A 19,113-nucleotide genomic window follows, 5' to 3' on the forward strand; every position below is an offset into this window, starting at 1 on the left:
TGAGCCTTTTTGTGACTTATCTTCTGAAGTTTACGCGGCGTGTGATTCGACCATACTTGTGATACTGTACATTTCTGAACCAGAAAGGATTACATTCTCCTTTTATCCTTTTACCCAGACCCCATCTATGCATTTATTGACAGGACTTCATTCCAACTTTCCAGATTAGTTTTCTGCTTATTTATAATTTGCTTCTGTGGTGTTTGCCTAAAGACTACAAGCTACCAGTAGTGAAGGGTTTCACCATCAGTCCTTGTTTTACTGGATGATGGGAGGGATGCAAGCTTTCTTTTAAAGGAAGCAAAATGACTTAAAGAGGTCTGCATGGTCATAAAATGATGAAATTAATCTTCTCAACAGTTTGTTGATTAAACTCACATAGCCTGACCTGTTTTTTAATGTATTGATCATCCTCTTAACTAATCTATATGTATGTGATATCTCCCTGCTTTTTCAAATGATGCTCTCTTCACTGTAAAGCTGTTACACTTTCACTAACCGTCTAACGTTTGTGTTTTCCCTTTGCTCTTTTTTTTTTTCTCTCTTTTTTTTCTTTTTTCTCTTTTTCTAATCTAGGTTGTAGCAGTCACTCTGAAACATAAGCAATGCAAAACAAAAAAAGCCCGGGACTGCCTTGCATGCTCTTGTATCCTTAACTCTTACGGGATTGATCAAAGCATCATCGCCTTTGCCTGAAACAGACACTGCTTCCACTAATCCACAGTCTGATCTTCCGTGTCTAACCGTTGCGTTTTTGTTTTTTTTTGTTGTCGGGGAAGAGAGGATCGGTGGAGCGAGGTGTGACGGCGGGGAGGGAGGGAGGGAGGGAGGGTTGAGGGGACACAGCTGTCGTCCTTCACGCTTTCCCCTCCTTTTTCCGTCTGATGTCTCTTTGCCTTCCTTTTTTTTTTTTTTTTTTTTTTTTTCTTTCTGTTCTGTAACGTTGTTCCGGGCTCTTGAGGCTTTGTGAATTACTGGCTCGTGGTGTCTGTGCTGGGACCGACTGGTGTGCTGCGGTTCCACGCCCACTGATGGCTTTGCACCGTCCTCAGCCCCCCCCCCTGCTCACCTTCCTCCGTGCTGCTGTAATGTGGCTGTTTCTCGCCTGGGCCCCTGACCACACGGCTCTTTTTCCTCTCTGGAACACAACCGCACACAAAAAAAAAAACACAACAAAAAAATACACTGCTGGACATAAAATGGACCCCAAACACCAGACGGACCGCTTCATTTATCTGTGTTTTCCCTGAGGGTGGGGGGTTCACACACGTTTTGCAGGCTGAGTGATGTTCTCAAGCAAACTGCCTCTCTTCTCGGTTTTTAACGTGTGTGTGTGTGTGATGGCATGTGCGTAGATGGTCACCAGCTCATGTCTAGGCACAATATGCACTTTGTCAACAGGAGAAATAATAATAATAATCATGAACTCTTTTTGTTGTTGTTGTTGTTGTTGTTTAGTTTGGTTTTGAATAGTCATATTTGCAGTGTTTCCTTTCTTTTTTTTTTTTTATTCAGGGGGTCTCAGAGGCTTGGACAGTGTGATATGCTCACTTGTTTGTTGTCTTTTTGGAGTATAACCTGGTTAACCTAATTAATTAATAGTTTATTGGATGCATTTGAGACACGGGGGGGGGGGGGGCACTGATGGAGACTTCTGTTCGTTAACAGCTGAAATGAAAAAACACAGGTGAAATATTCCCTTCATCATTCACAATCCGCATTGGAATAGAATCAAGCTGGTTAAATGTCCATCCTTTGATGTGTAAAGTGCACCTTATGAGAATATGAGTTATTTAGAAAGATACTTCCGTCAAGAAGTTGAGGGATTTTCATTCTGTGGGCAAAAAAAAAAGTATAAATCAGGAACCTGGTGCAAAAAGTGTCCTATATCTTCCTAAAACATTACCTCTTGTGCGCGCTTGTGTTTACTGTTTGTGATTGCTGGCTTCAGTTGGTGTGCTTGTATTTATGTGTTTGTTCGTGTGTGTGTGTGTGTGTGTGTGTGGGTGTGGGTGCACGTGCAACAGAGGTGGGCGTCCTGTGCTGGAATACGTAGGGTTTTTTTTTGTGAAAGACTGCAGTAAATGTTGTGTTGCAAATCCAATGGTATGTAATGTATATACATTATTTCATGTATAGCAAATGAACATGGTTCTTCTAATATTTGTACAAACTTTTTCTATATAAAATACAAATAATTTTTTTTTTTTGAATAGGTACTGCTAAGGCTATTACAGATTTGTATATATATTTATATTTTTTTCATGTATAAAATACTGTATATAAGCTGTACAAGTTTTTTTTTTTTTTTTTTTTTTTTTTTTTTTTTTTTTTTTTTTTTTTAAGAATGGGCCAATACATGTTTTTTTATGTTATTGTAAAAATTCATATTTTTGTATTGCATGTGACTACCATTCTGTACACGCTGTTTCTGTTTTCATCCAAGAAAGACAATAAAATGAGGCTTGTCATGTAACAATAGAGTGGACTCAGTTTTATTGTTGCAATGCGGTTATTGCCTTCTCGGCAGTGTGAGGCTACGGAATAACTGATAAAAAAAAGCACATTTTTCTAGTCTCATATCCAAACAATGGATTTATAACTGCTAGATATTACGTTCCAGGCTTTGGATATGGTGATGTGCACAGTGGAGCGTCTTGGTATCCTCGTGGTTACAGCCCATGCGATGTACCTGCAGCGTCCAGGGTTTCGATTACAGCCTTGGGAACTTTCTCTCTCCCTCTCTCTCTTCGCTGTGTCTGCACTGTTATCTGTCAAATAAAGGTGAAAAAATGTCAAGTGTAATTTACAAACCAATCAATGAGGCCATTTAGAAATGTGGGAAAGCTGGTGGTTGTCTCCCACTGTGGAATGCTTAGGAAGAAGAGCACACATGTACGGCTTATAAAAGCACACCAAGTGGGTTTCATGTCTATATTTGTCCTGCTTGAGAATTTAGTCCCTGTAAACGGTAAAACTGAAAGACAAACTTCTGTCGAACTTAATTTCAAAGGTCATTGTTAACCATTGAAGCTCATTTCAGTAGACTGCTATGAATAAGCTTGCAGCAGCTGTGTAATGTCTAAACCTCAGTTTGCCTCTAGGGGGCATAAAGACCCAACATAAAAGAACAGTCGGCTTCAGGCTTTGTATTCTGAACTGGGCTGTTTTCTGACATTAAGTTTGGTCAGATATTTCTGTGGCTTTGTATGAAATGTTCGGGTGAGAAAGAGTAATCATTCGTTTACCTAAAATGGTTTACGTGAATAAGAGCGACTATCTCCTTAATCTGAAAACCAGTTGAACCTGTAAATTTGGCAGCTAAAATATCTGAACCTTCTCCAGAATGAATGGGGGGGGAAAGTGATTCAGTTTGCATTTAGGAGGACATCTCTGCTCTACAGCAGATTATCTGGTTCAAAATTGACATTACCAGTACAACGCTCCAAGTCTGGCTTGGATGGTTTATTGATCCACATTCATCCATAGTTGCAATCCATAGCAGAACAGTATGTCCTGTTGGCGCAGGAAATGCTTTTATACGCTTCATAAATAAAACCTAGGACTTTTTTTTATTCCACATTTGTGCTTATGCAGCGTTTTTGTGATGACTATCAAAAAACTTTATAATATGAGACCTTGAGAGCTGTCCGTAAATTGATAAATACTGCTTACATTCAGTCCTTGAAACCTGTTATCTGTAAGGATGCATCTGAAGTGTGGCTGCGACTGCGACGAGTAAGAAAGATGGATTGATTTCTGCATACTGGTATCAATCCAACAGAAAAGAAAGGACCTTGTATCCTGGCTAATGATTCACTGCAACCAAAAGCTCTTTGACTCCAACTGGTACTGGATCACATGACCAGCATTTGGTGAGGGGGAAACCGTTTCCTTCACTGGGAGGCCAGACAAAGACTGTCCTTTCCTCCCTGCATGGCAATCAAAGCTAACAACAATTAGCCATTTGTTTTTGTTATGAGCCGTTACTGAATTCCAGGCCTGATGGTTCACCAGTGGGGAATATTGATGTTCAGAACCAACGCATTATTTTCCTTTAAATAATAAATCAACTGTGTTGAGATTATCTTCTTTGAACTTCCCCCTGCAACCCACAATGCAAGCCAAACAGTAACTTAGTGGCTGTCAGAATCGTGCCCTGGACTGCACTGTGCCTCTCTGCTCATCAGAATCAGTTAATTAGACCGTCATAAATTTTTAGAGAAGAATTGCAGTGCTCGAGACAAGGATATTCGATGCTGTAGAAGTCTTCTTAACACCATAACACTCTGCCAATGTATTGTGCCGGAGAGTTTGTTCTTTAGAACTCGACACGACAAGATTTAAATGCAGCTATCTCCAAATGACACCATAAATTTCTCATTTCTTGTGTCATGTGCTGTGAATTGGATTTCTACCTGCTGGGAAAATATGGGTGCTATATCTAAGGATAAGTGTCCCACAGTGGGCGAGATTTATAGATTCAGTTCAGCCAACCAAAAACTGATGAATACTTAGAAATGTATCAAATAAATCTACATTTGAGGGCCAGTGATGTCTTTAGAGGCAATCAGAAGCGTGAAAGAAAGATTTCTTTGAGCTGTTTAATTGTCTGGCCAAACTGGAGGTCTAGTTTCCTATAAGACGACCACTTCTAACGGCCAACAGAGCCATCAGCAAGTTCAGCAGCCTATTAGTGCTCAACACATGCAAAACTCAGCAAAACTAGCGTTCTGAACGGGATCAATTATATTGATAACTTCGACCTGTTCTAGGGAGGCAAGCATCTTTTCAGGGCAGATGGCCTCCCCCCCCATCGGCCAGGCCTAAGAGGATGCAGCCTGACGCACAGCAGCCTCCATGTCAGTGCGTTGACAACCAGCTCAGTGATCATCCTTTTGATTCCTCCCTCTTTCAACCCCTGCCTCACCCCTTTTGCAACTCACTGATAAAAATGGAAGTGCTGGTTAAAGCTAGCATTAAATTCTCACCCATGTCACTGCCTTATTTAATTTAACTTATGCTGTGGTTGTGTTTTACTTCTTATAATTCAGTATTTACTTGTATGTTATTTTATTTTGTTCCATTCTAATTTTTTCGTATATCTTTTCTTAATAACTTTCCATCTCATGTAAAGCACCTTTAATTGCCTTCTTGCTTAAAGGTTCTCAGGCCTTGCCTATACTGGGATGGTTGTTAATGACAAGTGGGACTTTCCATCACTCTGGGGGAAGATATTAGGGGCTTTTGAGATTAAATCATCTGCCTTCCTTCAATTCTCACTTCCTCTGAAAATATATTTTGCTGGATTTCAGCTTTAACAAATTAAATCGGCATCAAGTGTAGAAGTTGACATTCTCACCTGTTCAGTCCTTCCTTCTTTGTTTATTTGTGTCATTCTAACAATGATGTCTCTATTTTTTATCTTTATGGATGTTTGGTCTTGATTTCAAACAATTTTGTTCAAAAGCAGTTTACTTTTTTTGGAGTCTCTCTGCAAAAATTCCATATTAACCTATCAGTGTGTTGTAATTCAAGTGGTCTGAGAGGAAACTAGACTTCTGCACCTCCTCTTGGCTCTGTTTTCAGGCTTTAGGAAATCTAGCCCTGGACTGAACACCTTTGGCCAATAATTGGTCATTTAAGAGAGAAGTCGTTCCTATTTGCTGTTCTACAAGTGCAGACACGCATTCACGTCCCTTCACATGGGGAAAATCTGAGTCAGCGTCAGAATATCATTCGGGAAAAGTTGATATTCCTGCAATAGCAACAACTGGTACTTATGGATGGTTACTGTATGGAATACAATACTAAAAATAAACGAAAAGTACTAGTACAGGCAACTGTATGAAGTACTATGTTTGAAATGAACAACTAGTACACTTACAGGTTACTGTATGAAGTACCTAGTTTGAAGTGAACGACTAGTACTCCTACAGGTAACTGTATAAAGTACTTTGTTTGAAATAAACGACGAGTACTTGTACAGGTTACCGTATGAAGTACATAGTTTGAAATTAATGACTAGTAGAGTTACTTCCAGCACTAACAGGCTTGTACACTTGTAAAACTGCCTCCGCCCTTCTGTTTGAATACTAAGACGCCAACATTATTATTCCATCATACATTTTTATTATCAAGTTACTTTCATTTCCTTTTTATGTTCATGATTGTCCAAACTGATATTTGATGTCATTGCCTTGATGTCTAAAAACACAGCAGGTTGACCAGCAGAGTTATACACTTAAGGTTCTTAAGCTTAATACCTGCAAAACAGATGCTAATGGAGCAGGTAGTGTGTTGATCCATGAAATCAGTTTGTTAGCTCTTGTCTTGCATGTAGCTAGTGTCATCTGCAGGGACAAATCAAGCATTTCAAAACTTGACAAATCAAGCATTTCCCCCTAAATGTGTCAGTGCAGGTGCAAACATTACCACGAATACACAGAGGAAACAAAAAGGGGAACCTTATAAAACACTTGTAATTAATGCTAATTACTTATACAAATATCCATATATATATAATTTCTTTCTCAGTGAACAGATGTTTAACATGGCTCCTACTGTATAATTGTGGCTGACCTTAGTGTGCGTGAGAAGTGCTTCAACATTTTCCGCTACATGTGGTATTCAACGACTGAAGTGTCAAAAGGCCTTGCATTATTGGTACAAGGCATTAAACGATGCACGAAGTCATCTGTGAGCAATTGCGGTTGGGACAAGAATAAGTAGATGACAGTGAAGAAGACAGACATATCAATATATATATATATATATATATACACATACAATTTCTGTGGGCACTAGTAAGAAGCAAAAGTTATTATAAACTATGCATGAAATGACATGGCCAGTCAGTAAATAGGTCAACATCAATGTTTACTGTTTAGCTGCTCAGTGAGCATGTAGCATGCCTGCAACTTTTTGTAGTCGGCTTACCGACAGATGTCTGCGTGACTACACCAAAAAGAACACTCAAACCACTTCCTTTTCTTATTATAGTACAAATGGAGAAGTAAGAAAGAAGATAGCCGTATGAGTGTACCGCTGATTTAGATTACTGTCATTCGACATCGCCAGTCGTTCGCTCATCTCACTTTACTCGCATCATATTGTGCCCATATTCATTTATACAAAACCTTTTTCTTCTTGGAACTATATCAAGATCTTCAACAATGTAAGTGATATAAATGAATACATACTTTTATTTTGAAAACAAACATTATCTTGTAAATAGTATCAGCTTGATTTTTAAACTAGTCAGAAGTTATACATGTTAACTGTATATTTAGTTAGTTTTTTGCATGGTTCTGTCCTAAATCCTGATGATAAAATAATTATATTTTTGCTTAATTTAAAGACTTGTGTATTATGCAATATAAAGTAAACCGTTTTAGGGTCATCAACATCTTTTTAGCGTGTAATTGACATCATCATCACCTTGTGTTGTGAATTATTCACAACACAAGGTTCTTAATGTTAAAGAATTATTCCGATGTTTCTAATGACATAAAAATGACAGTACATTGCGCCTGAACATTTTCTAAACTATGCTTTAGATTTTTTAAAGGACAGCAGCTGGTTCCAATGTCAGCATGTTCAGCAATGATATTAGCTTGCTTAAGATCCATGGAGGCAATTCTCAGCTTAGTGTTATCTTTGTCCTTTGTATAGCCTGTTAGCCAGTATACATTTTCCATTTGATTGGACTTTATTTCCCCCCAAAAAACATACCTTGAGAAGCAAGGCAGTTCAGTAGCTAGTCAGACTTTCAGCAGATGGGTCTTTTAGGCCGGCATACTTTTCCAATGAATCCAAAAGAAATCCATGTCTTAATTTCTAAATGGTTGCAAAGTTATTTTTAAACTGTACATGGTTTTATAGAGGGAAATAATCCAATTAAAATATCTAAGATCATAATACAAAAACGAAGATATTATAGAAGATAAAAATTTAAATTTCCTTTCAGTAAAAGTACGGAAGTATTAGCATATACTTAAAGTACTCATAATGCAGAATGGTCCATTTCAGAATCATAAATATTATATTATATATCAATGAATTATAACGATGGATGCATTACTTTGTAAGAATTACCTAATTGTTACAGTTTGTAAGGTGGGGCTTAGTGTAACTGATATACTGCTGGGTGGCTTTATCTACTGTATTGTATCATGATTTATTATTTGGTTATATTTTATGTCAATAATTTGAATCAGAAAAGTATCTAGTTGCTAAAGCTGCAAGATATGTATAATAGAGTGGAAGGTACAATGTTTGCCTTGAAAATGTAGTGGAGTATAAAGTAGCAAAAAAAAGGGAAATAAGTATACGTAAGAACAATCCTTGAGAACATTTGCATATTACTTTCCACCACTGGTGATGTGGAGGAAACAAACTTAAGTATAAACACATACCTTTGGTTGATTATGGCTGCCCAGCCCCCATAGATTATTTCAGATGCTACTGTGTCTGCAGTTTCTCTTTTATTCTTCTGATTGTATTAAAATTGTATTCGAAATCTCATTTTGCAATAAACTGCCTTCCTGTGTCTTCTCAGATACCAACATGAAAGGCCTGCTCTTCCTGTTGATCTGCATAGAAATCCTGGGTGCATTGTATGGAGCTCTAAATATATCTACTACTGCCGTTTCTACCAGCAGTCATGCCACATCTGATTCCATCAGTGTTGCTTCGTCACTTAAAGCAGTCCCCATGGTCTCCAGTCGTCCAAGCACCCCACCTTCACCTCACAAACAGTCCATCACCAGCACCACAACCACCAGAGCCACATCCACCAGAGCCACATCCACCAGAGCCACATCCACCAGCACACCTATCAATATGTTTAACATGAAGGAATGTCGTCCGGTGTTCATTGTGGCGGGTGGACTGATCATAGCCTGCACCATTCTGCTGATTTCCACTCTGTTGCTGATTTACAAGGTGTGCCGCATGAGCAGACGCATCAAGACGCTGAGCAACGATAATGACCTGATCAGCACCTCCGAATACTGGATGGAAACCGCCAAGAAGAGCAAAGGCGCGTCGGAGACAGAAGCCAAAGAGACCACTGTGTTAATGGCTGACATCAACCAAACACAGGAGGCTGTGGAAAACAGTGGAACCAAGGATGAGGCAGTGAAAGTAAACGAGGATGAACAAACTGGTGAGGAGGACAAGAAGGAGGTAGGAGACACTGCCAAGAGTGAGGAAGCTTCCACCACACCTGTAACCGCTGTGGATAATGCAGCCTCTTCAGAGCCACAAGAGGAGGACAGTGATACCCAGTCCGTCGAAGCCGAGGCAGCCCCTTCCTCTAAGGGCACAGAGGAACCAAAGGAGGAGGTGTAGAGCTGTGCATGTGTGCTAAAGAGTTTCCTGAGCACCTGCCTCAACTTCCCTCTAGCTTTACGACCCTTTTATGGTAAATAAAGGACACTTTTTTAATCAGCTTTTGCCTTACAGTAAGTTGAACAGCTGCGTGTGCTGCCAAATGTGTCAAACTGGGCGCTGAGCATTTCCGGTTTAAAAAAAATCTTTTTTGTTAATTGTGTTTTTTGAATCTTGAAACATTTGTGTTATTATAATACACTTTTGTATCATTTATGTCTCACACATTTTACTTTTTGAGATGTAAATACATGTTTGAAATATGATATATGCAACAACCAGAGAAATAAACAACCTGTAATCTCAGTCCTGACTTTATTACTTTGCAGCTATGTGTGTAAATGTCTGTATGTGTGTGTCTCGAGTGTTCTTGTACCTGCTTCCTAGTGAGGACCGTTTAACCAACAGAATGAGGACTTTTGGGGAAATGATGGGCATTTGGCCAGTCCTCACGTTTAAGACTTAGTTTTAAATTCAGGTGTGTGTCTCTGTGTGTGTGTGTGTGTGTGTGTGTGTGTGTGTGTGTGTGTGTGTGTGTGTGTGTGTGTGTGTGTGTGTGTGTGTGTGTGTGTGTGTGTGTGTGTGTGTGTGTGTGTGTGTGTGTGTGTGTGCGCGCATTCTTATGTGTGAGAGAAAGAGAGACAGAAAAAAAGAGAGGTCTGCTTGATTAGCAAGCAGAGAATGTGCGTCCTCCGGGCAGAGAACGCTCTCTTTCACCTCAGCCAGAGCTGACAAAGCCAAACAAAAAACCTTTTCAAAAGCCCAATATGCGGTTGTTTCCGCCGTCTGGTGCAGATATTTGTTCATCTGCTCACTTTCTACGTCATGATGGATGTGATCCCCTTATTAAAAACTCTGAATAGTTTGTACCTTCTCAGTAACTGCAGGGAGGGAGTTGCTTTAGTTCTGGGTGATGTGCAAGCTCAGAGATGGGATCCAGTAAAAGCCATCTTCAGGGAAAGTTAATGTCAAAATACTTCCTGATTGTATATCAGGTATTAGCATTGAGCATGTTCTATAGTTTCTCTTGACTTTGAGGGCTTACTTTAAGGGGCAATGACAGGATACTCAATCTGGTGCAGGCAGCTTCAGGAAGTATAGGCATCCAAGAGAGGAAAATACAGAGAAGTGTGTGAGGAAGTAACAAAAGCACTGCAAAAAGAGGTACATATGGGTATAAGTAATTTAAATGACAACTGACCAAAGACCGTGGTTGCATAAATCAGGAATCTACACTGATGCTGACTTTGCCACATTTCAAACCCTAATGGCCGTCTGTATCACTATTGTAGTGTCCTTTAGAGACCCTACGATGATGTGTGGTAGAAGTACAGCAATGCAGTGCAGCATGGAGAATTGCCTGTATTGCAGATGACAGGTAGGAAGCTGCAGTGGACTGGAGTCCTCTGCAATGAATCTTAAAGTTTTTTTTGTGGCGGTGTCTACATTTACACGGGGGAAAAAACAACCAATTAAAGCACTGTGTTTCTTTGTAAAGGGATGCTTTAGAGGGGGGTAATATTGATTTGGGTGATAACTGATAACAGTCTAATTCATTATGAGTACAAACAGGACTTAAATCGTTCAATTCATCTAACCACAACAATAGCTGTCTCTTTAAATGCAGAAGTAAATCCTGAAAGCTGCCAGATCAGGGATGGAGGAGGGTTTTTTTGTAGCAGCCTTGTGTGCAGGGACCCCTCTGTTATGCGCTCCATTTCTCCTTAGTTACCCCCTCCTGATACTCCCCCCATCCCCCCACCCCCCCCCCCCCCCACCCCACCAACACCCCACCCCTCCCCGCTCACTTCCACTGCACAGAGTAAATCCAAAAGCCTGCAGTGCCTGATCGGGCTAACTCAAAGATCCATAAGGGCAATATCAAACTCACGACTCTTCAGGGAGGACAAACTGGAAAGCAGTGAAGGCAACATCAAAAACCCTCGCACTGGACAAGGGAGCAAGGGGTCAAATTCTATGGAGGGGAATTAAGGCATAGAAGAAAAAAATCACCTTCGGCAGAGCAGCAGCTGGTCCCGAGCTTGAAAGCAGGAGAGGGAAGAGCGGCTGGACGGAGGAAGAGGAGCAGAGAAAAGTGACTGGAATGATAAGATGAGAAGGTGAGTTATGGACAAATATATAGACTCTTTACACACACACACACACACACACACACACACAAGCACACACACACACACACACACACACACACACACAAGCACACACACGTTCTGCCACACCCTGGCTCTCATACAGCACACTGCAGTTTCAGCAGTGTAGAGCTCCTGGCTGTGTCTTTGCCTGCCTTTGCACCAGCTGATGCATGAGTTCTCTGTGGAGTCATTAAAACAACCCATCTATTGAGCTAGTTCTCCTCCTCTGGGAGCATGGGACTGACTGCTCTGACAACCACTGATGACTGAACACGCAAACTGATGCCAGAGAAAATGACTACAGGGATTTATCATCCTTTAGTGATGAATGGTTTTCTTGAATGGACTAGAAATATCCCTTTGCAGATCAGGTCGAATGTTTTAACAGTTATAGAAAAAAGGACGCATTTCGACCTGCTACTGATATATGTGAGAATTTTGCATTTTAAAAAAACATTCCTGCATGTTTAGGGGAGTCAATATGGCATGTAATGTGAATTTGCAAGCAATGCAGTGATGTGCAGCAAAACGTTCAGCAGATTGTGCGTGTATGTACAGCATAAATGTGCCTAAGAGGTGTGTGTGTGCTTCTCTATGGGAATGAAAGGCAGTGGGTGGAGCTTTATAGCAATGATGAGACCAGTTTTTATTCAGCACAGCGTTTTGCAGTCACTGTGCTTCTCCTACAGATACACTCCCAGTATTCATCCCTCTGCAGGAATCATTTGACAGCGTGCCTCCTGGAGGTAAAGAGGATGCTGTGTAAGTCGAACCCTAACATTCTCCTGTCCTGCCCCCTTATCTCTCTTTCAGCAGGCATGTGCTGCTGAAGCTCCCCCCAAATGAGGCCCTTCTGGAACTCCTGCTTGTGTTGCTGCTGGGGCTGCGTGTCCTAGCCGTGTGCCCCTCCATGTGCTCCTGCGGCCGCAGCCACAGGGAGGTCGACTGCTCGTGGAGGGGCCTGAGACAGCTTCCCGATGGCCTGCAGCACAACACGCGCTCCCTCAACTTGTCCCACAACCGACTTCACAACCTGGACGGCCAGCTCACCGGGTACACCCACCTCCGCTTCCTGGATTTGTCTCACAACCGGCTGAGCCAACTGCCCGCCGGTTTGCCTCGTTCTCTCTGGCAGCTAAACGCCTCCTCCAACCGCCTCCAGCTGCTGGACAAGAACGACACGGTCCACCAGTGGAATCTGCGGCTGCTTGACCTCTCGGACAACAAGCTGGAGCGGGCCATCTTCATCAACAACACGCTGACCAATCTGTGCACGCTCAACCTGAGCCACAATCACTTCTGGACTCTGCCCACTAACCTGCCTGTGCACCTGGAGAACATTGACCTGTCCCACAACTTGCTCGTGAAGGTGCTGCCCGGATCTCTGGATCGGCTCCTCCGACTACAGCACTTCTATCTGCATGCCAACCGCTTTTCCACGCTGCCGTTTGGAGTTTTTGACAAGTTGACATCTCTTAGAGTCATCACTCTCGACGACAACCCTTGGGACTGTCACCTTTATGCCGACATCACCTACTTACTGTCCTGGACGCAGCATACGCCTACCCGCGTCCTGGGCTGCCCCTGCCACACCCAGCCTGTCTGCGGAGGGGTGCGCCCTGAGAGGACTGGAGGATGGCACTTTGCCTCCTACAACCTGCCTCCCCTTGCAGCGAGCGCCCAGGACCTGAGCTCCATGCCCCCTGAGGCCGGCGTCACTGGGTGGTGGTACTTGTCTGTTTCTGCCCTGCAAAGCACCTCGCAATTCCCCGAAGAGGCTTTGACTACGCAGCACCACCCCCTCACAGCAACACCCATCGGCATCTCCACCCCGCGACCCAGAACTCGGCTCACTATCAATCACCTCTCTGCATCTGCTGGCCCAGCCTCCATAGACCACATGCTCCACACCGATTCTGCTGACTCACTCCACGCCAGCGACTCATCCTCTTTTCCTGACACAAGCCTCGTTACTGAAACGCCCATCAGGGCCGCCATGACGCTGGCCACAGACCAGTTCTTCACAACAGAGAGCCCCTCCATTCAGACAAAGAAGACAACCACGCTTCGCACCAGGAGCGTGAGGAGGAAGAATCAGTCCGTTCCCAGCGGCATCAGCAACGGCGGCCCGCCTCCTGCTACCCGGTCCCTGCACCCTTACCTGCACAACCTGGGACTTCTTTTGTCTCTCCTTCTACAGCGAGGCCTCTGAAAGACAAAACCACCTGTGAACTTTCAGCACAAACAATAACAGCACACACAAGACTGCTGACTGTTGTAGTATGTCCATGTTTGTGTATTACCCACTTTCCAAGCCAAAAGGCCATTTGAAATACAAATTTAACAATCCCTGCTATTCTCAGTATGGTATGATGCTACTTTTGTAAAAATTGGCCAAAAATAACGACGATGAAGTACCTTTTCTAACAACACTTTCTACAAGGCTCCACTCAAATGAAAAAAAATACCATTGTAATGAATATAGCTAAGCACATGATGGCACTATACATCCAGGTACCGGTTTATTATGTAACTGAATGTAGCCCTGTGCTCATCTGCAACTACATTCTACCCATTTCAATTCTGCCCAATACACATTATGACCTAAAAATGAATATGCATCTTTTTTTTTTTTTTTTTTTTTTTTTTAAATGTTAGCAGAATTTGGCTGATTTTGCTTTGGTCATATTGTGGTAATATATATTTTTATTTTAGTGCACTGGCTCTCAAAAAGGTATGGCTCTCAGAAATGACTTATTTAGACTTTTTTGCCAATTTGAATAGATGTCCTTGATGCCTGCTTACTTGTTTCATGTAACAAACCATATCACTCACCAGAGGTGTGATTTTTTCCTTTGGACAGGGTGAATGTAAGAAACTGGTATTACCACGTGCATAACAGGGACCAACAGGGACTCTGTGTATCTAGGGGATGGGGGAGGCTGACAAACGGACAATGTTGCATCACTAGCTTTAACGAAAGTATCGCTTCTGTATTTCGATCACATCTCAAACTTAAGTGTCCTTCATGATTCAGTGACGCTCGTGAAAATGATCTGCATGGTGATTGAACGCTCCAGGAATGCTAACCTATACTGCGATATTGCCGCAGAGCATTAAAGCACAGACTTAGGAGGAATACAGTGGAATTCACTTCCCCTGGGCGATTTCCTTAAATAAAAAATATGAGATATTTACTATCTTTTGATGACTGTTTGAACTGTTTCACACCACCTTTTTCTTCATTCTACACGACAAGACAGATGTTTTTGATTTCAAACTGCTTTCACTGATAGTGTCTCATGGGAAAGGGCAGACAAACTGCTTTTTTTTCTCTCTTTTTTTTTTATTCAACGACTAAATCTCCCATGGGACTTTGACATAGATGTCAACCCTCATGGGGGCTGAAGTTGTTCAATGCTATAAAATAGATCAAAGGGTTACTTGGTAAGATTTGAATTGGCATAGATTGGTTTTTAAGTGTATTTATTGAGGGAAGGTTCATTAAGTACAGAGGCCCTTATTCCAGATAGACCTTGCTTCGCAGCTCAGAACAAACACAGTCTAATCTGTAGGTCATTGGGCAATCACTCTGTGTCTAAGTTTGTTTTCTAAAAGATCAGGGGGAAAAGATCAACCTACTTTGTGCGAAACTAGCATAACATCTGATGTATAGCCAGTTGTGACATAGATCCGCAAAAAAATGTAAATGATAATTCATTACCTTCTTTCTGACACAAAAAATACTACATAACTGGATACATTGACATTATGTTTAAGCTTTACTGAATAACCACAATATAATAGGGGTCAGACAGACATTTTATCTGCACACCACCCTTCTTTCTGAATACTCAAACACCTGCTGAATATATTTGGTGTATTTATAGCTGACACACAGAAGACAAAACAGGAAGGAACTAGTGGTTGGTGTGCTGTGTATTTATAAGCATAAGTCAAATCAAACAAAGTTACATTTCATTTCTCTCCCTCAAGTCTCAGTTTCACCTTTAACTTTCATCTTCTTTAAATCTCTTATTGATTATTAAATCATTATCTTATTAAGTTAGTCCAACAAATCAGCCAAATTAATACTACCAGCATAAAACACGATCAAACAGCCAGTTTTCTTTTCTAGGCCTAGTTTATGAGACATGAAAAGAGAAAGCGGAACTACAACTGAGATGTGTTTTATTGAAATCTTTTTATATTATATATATATTTGCTGACAATCAGATGTTTTTTGGGAGGAAAGGGAAAAGAAACACTAGAAAGTCATTTTGGTTTATATTTTTTTTAATTGTCAAGCTGAGAGCAAACAAGACAACCACTGAATCATCCCTTTGCTGTTGGTTTAGTCGCCACATTGCAGCTTTCATACTTTTCTAATCCTTAAGAAACTCATGCTTCATTTCTTAACTTTAGCTGCAGAACTTTCCAAACATCTGTTCAAAGTACTGTAGGTGCCAGCGAGCTGGCCTGCTGGCCAATTATTTTTCTCTGTAGACAACACAAAGTAATGTCAGATTTCTCTTCTGGCTCCTCCTAATAACTGACAAGGTGTAGAAGGCTAGCATCATTTACTGCTGCCATGCCTCCCCTCTTCATCTCTCCACCCGGACTCCACCCGGGCTTTGAGTGAGCTGCCTTCTTTCTTTCAGCCACACTCAATAAGACTCACCACCAGTGTGCTTCTTTGTACCCGGCAACCCCACTGCTCTCTTCTGTTACTGTACATTTAAGTCCCCATCAGCTTTATATATCACAGTACTCAGACAATGGCATAAAGAAAGGCTTAAAGAACATATAGTGTATTACAGTTTTTATGCAGGCAATCTATGTGAGTGCCCAAAAGCGGTTATTTATTACGTCTTTGTGTGTGCTTTGCAGGAAAGGTCCCTTTTCTTGTGTTGTTGAAGAGCACTGCTTTACAGAGCTGCATTGCTCACAAACAAGCTATTTGAGTTTGGAATTTAACCTTTTTTTCTAACAGGCCAGCATTGTAGCTTTTCCCTTACAGCAGCCTGTGGAGGTCACGCAGTCCTTCCCTTCAGCGTGAGAGGCCATAAGGCCACTGTAGGTGGAAACCTGGGTGTGACTGCAGACTCACCACTCCTGAAAGGAACACAGGAGACGTGTCACTTCGAAACCACCTCCATGAACACACACACACACCAGCCGCACTAATGACATCAGCTCCTGTTCTGATTACATGTGCTCTGGGTGCCCTCTTGTGGTGGCGGGACAGAAATGAATGTTTATACCACAACATTAGACCTAGAGACAATTCTTGGAGAGATTGTGTTCCTCACCAGGACACAATTTGACCCTGATGAAGACAATTCTCAAGGACTTTTTCAAGAGAATAATCTGTTTAGAATGCACATAAAATCTGCAACAAAATGTTAGTTTACTGCAATGACAGGATAATTCAACATACCAAACATGTAACTAAGGTTTTGATTTTTTTATAAAGTGTTCCTAGCAACTCCAGACCGTCACAACAGACCAAAGCTCACACACATGCAGATGCACACCGACATGTCCTGAAAAGGCCTCTGCGGCCTGCTTGTGGCTGAAACAATGGCTGCCAATCTCGACCTCCTCAGAGCCTGCGTCACGATATCAATTGTGCGCCAGAATTAGGCTGGTACCCAACCAAAGGACGCTCCAATGTTGCAGATAAAGTTTATCCGATAAACCTAATCTGTATTGACAGCTAGGGTTCATGTGCCGAGGCTCGCCGTCTCTTTGAGCCAAGAGCGATGTTTTCCAGTCCGGGCACTGATCGGCTGAAAGGAGAAACGAGTAGGAATCTGGAAGAAATAACAAGGCGTACTCCAGCACCCTGGAAGACTGATGAGACAGGCAAAAAAATTCAAACCCTGCAGTAGGGAGGGGGGGTTATGGTATCTCTCGCTCTCGTCTCGCTGGCACAGACAAGGCAAGGTCAGTGTTAAGGTCGGTGGTTGCAGAATAGGAAGTGGTTGGCAACTGTGGGAATAAACGGTGGCAGCCAGTTAGGGGGGAAGTAAATAAGGTAAAAAGGAAAGGAGAGAGAAAAGGCTGTTAGAAAGAAAACATAGAATGAGCCGGAGGACAGAAGGCACCACTTAGCTGGTGTGTCCAGCGAGGCCTGCTTACTGTGCCATTCTTAGCCTCCGGAAGATTGAAAAGAAATGTCTGAGGCGTAGCATATGCGCTCATATAAACAAACTCAGAGAGAGTGAATGAAACTGGGTACAGGATAGTTCTTCAGGCTAGAAATCTGCAGGCTTCTTGTGTCAGTTTGTCCGTAGAGCAACAACAAATGCAGCTGTGCTGTGCATGAGTGTGCCTCAACCATCAATACCATGGAGCATGTGCTGCAAATTTGCATGATAAAACAGAGAGCATTTTGCACAGCTGTCCTGAGGAGGGTTTCAACAAAATGTACTTTGACAGAGAACGTGGGGGAAAAAATGGGGGAGCTTTAAATCAAGCTCAATTTAAAAATCCCAAAAATATTGATATAACTTACATGACTGGGTCTCTGCATGGGGACAGGGTCCGCCACTCCCTCTGTCTTGACAAAGATCTCCAAAAAAGGCCAATGTGCACATCTTCCTCCGCACTGCTGACTGTACGGGTGATAGGATGGCTCCCCGCGGTGCTTTTAATGCCACCCGTCATCATCTGTAACACACGGCTCTCTCTGGAGTCGTTCGAAAAACGGCAGCCAGAACATTCCAAGGAGCAGCAGGGGCATGAGCTTATCTCCCAGCCCAGTGGAGCAGGTAAATGATGTCATCATCACCCACTTGTGCTGGAGCCCGATTGGTCTAAAGAGCCCCACATGCAAATGCTCCTTTAATACTGAGGTCAAAAAAACGGAGACTTGCTCGGCCTTTATTGTTGCAACAGAAATGTGTGTAGTTGGAGTGATTCTGCAGAACTGTTCCAATCTGTGATTCTCTGCTGAATTGCGAGCTATTTTGTGGTACCTTGAGGTGCTTTTGGGCACTTGCTACAAGGGAAAACAGCATTTTTCAACGTTTACAAGGGTAGTTTTCAGTCTTTGAGGAGCCAAATGCGTTTTAGATCATTCCAAAGTCAATATTACGGTTTAGTTTTTTCTAATAATGTGGAATCTGAGTATCACGGTGGCCCATCTACCTGGAATATTAGCGCGTAGCCTCTGGCAGAGCTTAATTAACTCATCTGAGTAGTTACAGAGGGCATAATGGGGGAGAGAAATCATTCATCACCAGAACATCCGTCCCTACTGATCTGACTTCAAACAGTTTCTCTGTGTGGTAACAATCTCACACGGTCCCAGTGATCCTCACATATCACGATCAGTCGACAACGTTTTTCACACAACCACCCGTTTGGAAATGCACAAATCCACGGCGAGAGCAGAAATGTAATTCATTGAAGTCATCAGTTTACTATCAAATGTGGCTGAAATGTTCCCTCGTAAGATGCTAAGCCATTCTAGGCGAGATGAAAGAGCAGGGCCGGGCTGCAGTTTGGTGGGTGGCTAATTCCTGAAATAGGACCGTCAATTATGCATGTCTCGGTCTGG

General features: G+C 42.2%; 3 protein-coding genes across 5 annotated transcripts in view; all 3 read left to right on the top strand.

Moving 5' to 3' along the window:
- The window catches only part of ksr1a (kinase suppressor of ras 1a), a 28,875-nt gene extending 26,559 nt beyond the window's left edge, over window positions 1-2,316 (top strand). For all 3 annotated transcript variants that reach the window (XM_054625937.1, XM_054625933.1, XM_054625936.1), the window contains exon 20: window positions 577-2,316. In XM_054625937.1, the coding sequence (XP_054481912.1) occupies window positions 577-583 (7 nt within the window). In that variant the 3' untranslated portion in view covers window positions 584-2,316. The remainder of the gene's footprint in view (window positions 1-576) is intronic.
- A 4,699-nt stretch (window positions 2,317-7,015) lies between these two features.
- LOC129113944 (serine-rich adhesin for platelets-like) lies at window positions 7,016-9,699 on the top strand. The gene is made up of 2 exons (XM_054626431.1): window positions 7,016-7,177; window positions 8,561-9,699. The coding sequence occupies exon 2, from the start codon at window positions 8,569-8,571 to the stop codon at window positions 9,352-9,354; it is 786 nt and encodes a 261-aa protein (XP_054482406.1). The 5' UTR covers window positions 7,016-7,177; window positions 8,561-8,568; the 3' UTR covers window positions 9,355-9,699.
- Window positions 9,700-11,505: 1,806 nt separating this feature from the next.
- LOC129113937 (oligodendrocyte-myelin glycoprotein-like) lies at window positions 11,506-13,758 on the top strand. The gene is made up of 2 exons (XM_054626423.1): window positions 11,506-11,513; window positions 12,360-13,758. The coding sequence occupies exons 1-2, from the start codon at window positions 11,506-11,508 to the stop codon at window positions 13,756-13,758; spliced, it is 1,407 nt and encodes a 468-aa protein (XP_054482398.1).
- Window positions 13,759-19,113: the final 5,355 nt, after the last annotated feature.

The sequence above is a fragment of the Anoplopoma fimbria genome, chromosome 24 (assembly GCF_027596085.1).
Source record: "Anoplopoma fimbria isolate UVic2021 breed Golden Eagle Sablefish chromosome 24, Afim_UVic_2022, whole genome shotgun sequence".
Taxonomy (NCBI): Eukaryota; Metazoa; Chordata; class Actinopteri; order Perciformes; family Anoplopomatidae; genus Anoplopoma; species Anoplopoma fimbria.

Bases quoted from the DNA above. Each gene is read 5' to 3' on its own strand.
- LOC129113944 (XM_054626431.1), top strand. From the start codon at position 8,569: ATGAAAGGCCTGCTCTTCCTGTTGATCTGCATAGAAATCCTGGGTGCA.